This window comes from Lygodium microphyllum, chromosome 8, assembly GCF_053477565.2.
Source record: "Lygodium microphyllum isolate KBCC chromosome 8, Lygodium_microphyllum_v1.1.10, whole genome shotgun sequence".
In the NCBI taxonomy this organism is placed as follows: domain Eukaryota; kingdom Viridiplantae; phylum Streptophyta; class Polypodiopsida; order Schizaeales; family Lygodiaceae; genus Lygodium; species Lygodium microphyllum.
Genome location: NC_141142.1, coordinates 99,224,403 through 99,230,402, shown reverse-complemented (window position 1 = coordinate 99,230,402; position 6,000 = coordinate 99,224,403). Strand labels below are relative to the sequence as shown.

General features: G+C 45.2%; 1 protein-coding gene across 1 annotated transcript in view; it reads left to right on the top strand.

Annotated features, from left to right (window-relative positions):
* The first annotated feature begins 696 nt into the window (after positions 1-696).
* The window catches only part of EMB1211 (MORN (Membrane Occupation and Recognition Nexus) repeat-containing protein), a 31,008-nt gene continuing 25,704 nt past the window's right edge, over positions 697-6,000 (top strand). Inside the window, exon 1 of the mRNA XM_087683274.1 lies at positions 697-1,481. Within this exon, the coding sequence (XP_087539400.1) occupies positions 904-1,481 (578 nt within the window). The 5' untranslated portion in view covers positions 697-903. The remainder of the gene's footprint in view (positions 1,482-6,000) is intronic.

The following is a 6,000-nucleotide window of genomic DNA, read 5'->3' as shown; positions in this document are numbered from 1 at the left end:
AAGACATCCAGTATTGTAGTGTTTTCAGAGTAACATATATTTCCAACCCATCAAGTGCTCAAGGATTAGTATTCTTAGGTTTTTCTCTATGCAATGAAAGTTGTACTTTCTTAAATCCCTTAAGAGCTAACATATCCAAATTTTATGATGATACCCTATTGTGACCAATTGAATTTATTTTAAGGTGATTATTCGATACTAGTATGTTATAGACAAATACGCTATTATTATTATATATTGGAGATGTTATTACTGTTCATGGGAGCTTTTTGAAGGGAGTATGCATGGTCGTTCTTTTCTTTCACAAGTAGCCCTCATGGCTATCACATACACCTTGAGAGGCTATGTCAAGGATCTCACATTACCTCACAAACAAGTAAGGATGTATATGATTTTCCTACAAAGCACATGTTTGGATTTCTAGTGAGTGTGATTTAATGCATGGACCCACAAAAAATAGGACACCTAGGTGTGGAATATACATGCATGACAAGTTACAACACTTTTGTCCTGTGCAGAGCGTGGCATAGGGCACGAAGCGTACTCCGTTTTCATATTGCCACACAAATTTTTCGTTTTCATAATGCCACAAATTTTTTTTTGGGAGAGAGAGAGAGAGAGAGAGAGAGAGAGAGAGAGGATAAGGTGAGTAAGCTAACTACTATGGGTGAAAGTAACCCCTGATTACACATGCTATTGCTTGAGCACATTTGGAGCCTTCAAAGTCCGAAGGGGACGGGGGGAGAGGGGGAATGCGTCCCTCCTCTCATATCCGTGCAGCTGGTGCTGCGTGTCTCTCCATTGAGCTCGCCTAGACAAAAATGGGGATTGCCTGAATTACCCTATCTTGCAGAAAGCGCATAGCCTGCGCCCATCCCGCCTTCATCTCCATTTGCCGCAGCCATGGCGAAGGACGAGGATGCCAGCAGCGCGCCTGCTGAGGGCGAACCAGGGGATGCATCAAATTCCTGGGACAACGACGAGGACTACGCCGACGAGGAGGAGGATTATGAGGACACGCAGGACCTGAGCCTTGAGGACGTTGAGGCCCTGAAGAAGAAGCGCGAGGAGGAGCGCGAGGCGCGCCGCAAGCAGAGGGATGAAGAGGATGCTCGCAGGGATGAGGAGGAGGATGATGACAGGGAGGTCGAGGAGGACGAGGTTTGGAACTTCCCGCCTGACCCCGAGAATTGGAAGGAGGAGGACCTCGGCGAGGTCTGGATGGACGCCCCTGAGCAGACAGACCCTGTCGGGTGGGACCCTGAACTGATTGATGACGAAGAGCAGGAGAGGCTGCAGAAGCTGAAGAGTGAAGGCGCCGAAATTCCCAACGCTCCTTTCTATGTGCCGTACAACAAGTATTATCCAGAGATTCCCGAGAATAACTATGATGTCCAGACGCCTGAGGATGCAGTCGAAGAGCTGGAGCGGATTGAGGAGATTCTGGAATGGGCCAGCTATGTATTCGAAGATGGGTCTACGTACGGTCATTGTTTTGAAGCTCGGTTTTGGATTATGCAATTTGCATGCTTGCAGTTTCTTTTTTTCTTATTTTCCTCTCCTTGCATTTTATGGTTGGACTGCTGGGCCTCACTTGGCTGTCTGTTTCATAAGCTGAAGCATCAAATAAAGCCCCTTAAATTATTAGGTTTGTTTTGCATAGTGATGAAACAGAAAAAGCATAAATAGACCTCAACACAAAACATAAAAAAAGCAGAATCATGAGATTTACTTGGGTTGGAAGTCTAGTTGATACTCACTGTCTTTCAAGGGCAGACCATGTGGAAGCTGGCCCTCCAGCTATGCTACTAGCATGGGAGGGATGGTAAGGGTTAGTATTGGTGTGCTCTGATTCTCTTGGCAGATTCTTGATTGATCACTTTTAAAGTGGTCAATCAAGGACCTGCCGAGAGAATCGTAAAATCATTCTCTTCATAACAATCTTAAAGCGAGGGGTAAAAAGGCACGATAATGATTAGCAAGGATGGGGTGAGAAGAAAATAATATCAGATTTTGATAATTGCTAGTAACAAAATTCATCTTGTGATTTACAAAGTCATGAGCAGAAAGAGCCTAAGCTGCTGACCCTGAGTATGACGAGTGTTTCATGAACTATCATGGTCATTGACTTAAACAGCTGGTTTCGAGCAACATTCAGATTTGCCATAATTTATCTCAAATAGTTTGATTAGCAGAATTGTGCTCCCAGCATACTTTGTAATTCTCCAAAGTATGTGCAAGAGTTTCGGCCTTTGGATGGCACATGATTAGCTGTGGGCTGATATCATACGTTTTACTCACTTAGCTATACCAAAAGGAAGATAGTAAAGCTTATGGTATTGCGAAGGAACATGTATATGAGCTAGTCATTCAAAAATTTTCATGTGTGAAACGGTGGGCCAGCCTTTTCATACCTCAAAGAGTGATGTGGTTACCGAACATAGAGATGAAGGATGGCCTTTAATGCTCGAGTAGGTTACCAATTAGTATACGACATCCAAAAATTGTCAGGCAAAGACCTCCCTTCATCCATGCATCTATCCAACGATCCCATTTAATTGTGGTGTATAAGATGTAGTAGTGAAACCAGCTTTTAGTGAAATCAAAGGGTAGTAAAACATTAAAGTTTAAGCACAATAAATCCAAATTGAAATTCAGTAAACAATAGTCTCACAATTGTGGAGCTAGAATGCTCCACATTGAAGAGAATGCGTGTTGGCCCCAAACCTTGGTGCCCCTTGTAGTATTCATTTGATGGATTGAAGAGCTCTTTGCATTGGAGTATGACAGGTTGATGTCTAGCTGTAAATTGTTCGAAGCTAGTATCCGGTGCCCACACGAAGGTCGCAAATGGGCAACACCAACGGGAGGAGTCGTGTGCCGTGAGGCACCATTGCTCACGATCCACTCTCGAGCTTGGGGAGTTGTCATCGCAGCATTAGAAGTCTTCGGTGAAGAGTCCTCAATGACTGCTAAGTGTAGAAAAGTAGCTGATGAGGGTGCAGCCACCACTCTAGAATCCTTTGTGTCCTTATTGGTGGTGTCCTTCTTGTCTTTGTTTGGGCAATCCTTCTTTCAATGATCGATCTTACCACAAATATGGCAAGTCGATTCCTTCGCCTTGTCCTTCTTGGATTTGTTGTCCTCCTTCTTCTGTTGGTTCTTCCCCTTCTTCTGAGAGGCTTGACCAAACAAAGCCTCCGATTTGGAACCATTCTATCCCTTCAACTGTTCCTCTTGGTCCAAGACCATAGGAATTAACTCTTCCCACCAAAGAGTCGACTCCCGCCCTGATGCAATAAGAGCGGAATAAAATGTGCCGAATCGTGGCGGTAACAAGGACAACAAAGTAATCGCTATGTCTTCGGAGGAAATAGACTTCCCCGCATTTTGAACCTGCATCTAAAGCTATCGAAGCTTGTTGATGCGTTCTCGAAGCGAAGAAGACTTATTCACGGATAAGGTCCGCATATACACCTCCAAAGAAACCCTCTTCATAGACTTCCCCGCATTTTGAACCTGCATCTAAAGCTATCGAAGCTTGTTGATGCGTTCCCGAAGCGAAGAAGACTTATTCACGGATAAGGTCCGCATATGCACCTCCAAAGAAACCCTCTTCATCAGGGTCATCCGGTTATATATATGGTCGAGCTCTAGCCATATCTCTTGAGCCACTGTCAAGTGCTCGATGTGAGCTATCATGGCTATAGTATAAGACAAAAAGAAAAGAATGAATTCTGGCTTTTAGTTTGTCCCAATGAGATTGGGCCTTGATCAACTCCGCAAGAGCAATGGAAGAGAGTTTGAACTCATCTCTTACTGAGGGCTTGTTAATCTCCATCACAAGCTCCACCAAATCATAAGACTCCAGAATGGCCGATATCATCACCTGTTAGATATGGTAATTGTCACCATCAAGCTTCTGATCCGATGAAAGAGCTAGTAGGACGGGCACCTTCCTGTCCATGATCTCCTGGAACTCCAAATCAGTCTCTGTAGACATGTTCACCTGCAATGCTTGCACAAACGCAAAAGCAACCCCCTCTAGCTGTGTAAACGCAGCCTATTAGGGCTGTTTCCTCCTCTTCCCGAACCTTCTTCAGCCGCCGGAGGAGACGAAAAGGTAAAATCTGCAGTGGAAGGCCTAAAACACAGCCTTCCTCCCCTTTGAACAGCAATAACCTGCAGCAAATTCACCAGTTGGACTCCTTTCCCGCACGCTCACACTTGCTTCAGCCTTGTTCCGATGCGCAGCCCTCTCGCTCACCCTTGAATGCTGAAAACGCAACCTTGTGTCGTGCTGAAATGTCCTCTTCAGGTAGGTTCTTCAATCAGTCAGTCCAATTTCACCGCTCTGATACCATGTTAGAGTGAAGCGATGCAGAAGCGTAGGACCAAGATTGAGAGTGAACATAGAGAGAAGAAAGTGAAACACAAAATTTGCAGTGTAGACTGTAGTATATTGTATAGGAATGCAGAAATATACACCGGTGCAGAGAAAATATCTGTCTCTCTCCACCTTGAGAATCTCGATCTCCGTCAGCCCTCGCGTTGTCAGTCTCAGCAGGCCATCTCTGCTAGATGTTAGATCAGAATGTGATCAAAATGCTAGACTGAAACTGCTATAAATAGCAGTGGAAAAAATGCCACGAAAATGATAAAAAACAGGTCGGCTGCATAAAATAGTCTGGCTGCTCTTGCCCCTGTCCAACTGTGTTGATGTGGCGCCTGTCTGATTGTACTGCCTGTTGACGTGGCACTTTGCACTGTATGAACTGTACTGCCTGCTGACATGGCACTCTGCGCTGTCCAAGAAATGACTCTTACCATGATATCTCATACTGCATTACCTCATGGATTTGTTGGGAATAAAGGCCCTCGTGCCTTTAAATGTGCTCGGGTGTGAACATACCCTTAGCACTTGTACTTACACATATATATCTATCTAAAAACATAAAGGTACACACTCGTCATTGTACCTAAAAACGTGCTCACTCTCTACTTTGCTCTACCTCACTCTCTCTCTCGCCGCGCCTGAGAAACAACTACTGTCTCGATCTTCGTGCCTAACTCGACACTACAAACTGGTATCAGAGCGGTGGTTACAAGGTTTACGTTTCCAAGGAGTGTCAGGTCGCAGGATTGACAGAAGTCCACTTGACAAGTGAGGCAGAGTGGGTAACGTGCAAACGACATGTGTAGCATAGGTCGTGCAGAAAACCAGCAGGCAGTTGTGTAGAGGACTAACAGTGCCAGCAGTAGTCGGGGACAGTAGCCAACGCCTGACGAGTAGAAGACTAGCGGGTCGAGTAGAAAACTAGTGGGTTCAACGCGTGACGGAGGCAGCAGCTAGCGCCTGACAAGGTAACAGTTGATGGCTGCGTTGACGATTAGTGGGGCGGGACTAGCAGGCGTTGACGACATGCGACGGACTGGAACCGGCAGCGGGGCTCACGGCGCACGTCTGACGGGTCAATGGACCTGTCATTAATTTTTTTTTCTTCAAAATATTTTGAAATTCCCCCCTCTAACCAAGCCTCACGCGCACAAGCACAAAATCTTAGATCTGTGCACAATTGAGCCAAAAATTGAAAACAATTGGGGTTTCGTTGCCTCCGTATGTGAAACTTAGTGTAGAGGATAGACCTACATCTGATGATGAGAAGGCTGAAATTGCCAAGATACCCTATGCTTCAGTTGTTGGCAATTTGATGTATGCTATGGTTGCTACACGTCCTAACATTGCCTTTGCAGTGGGAGTGGTTAGCAGAGGCAAGAAGCATTGGGATGTAGTGAAAGGTATTATGAGATATCTCAAAGGCACAAAGGAGTTGTGCATCTGCTTTGGAAGCAGAAGGCATTTGTTGGCTTTACGGATGTAGACTATGCTGGTCATGCGGATTGCAGGAAGTCCACTTCTGGGTATGTATTTACTTTCACAAGAGGAGCAGTCTCTCAGATCTCCAGACTACAAAAGTGTGTTGCATTGTCTACTACAGA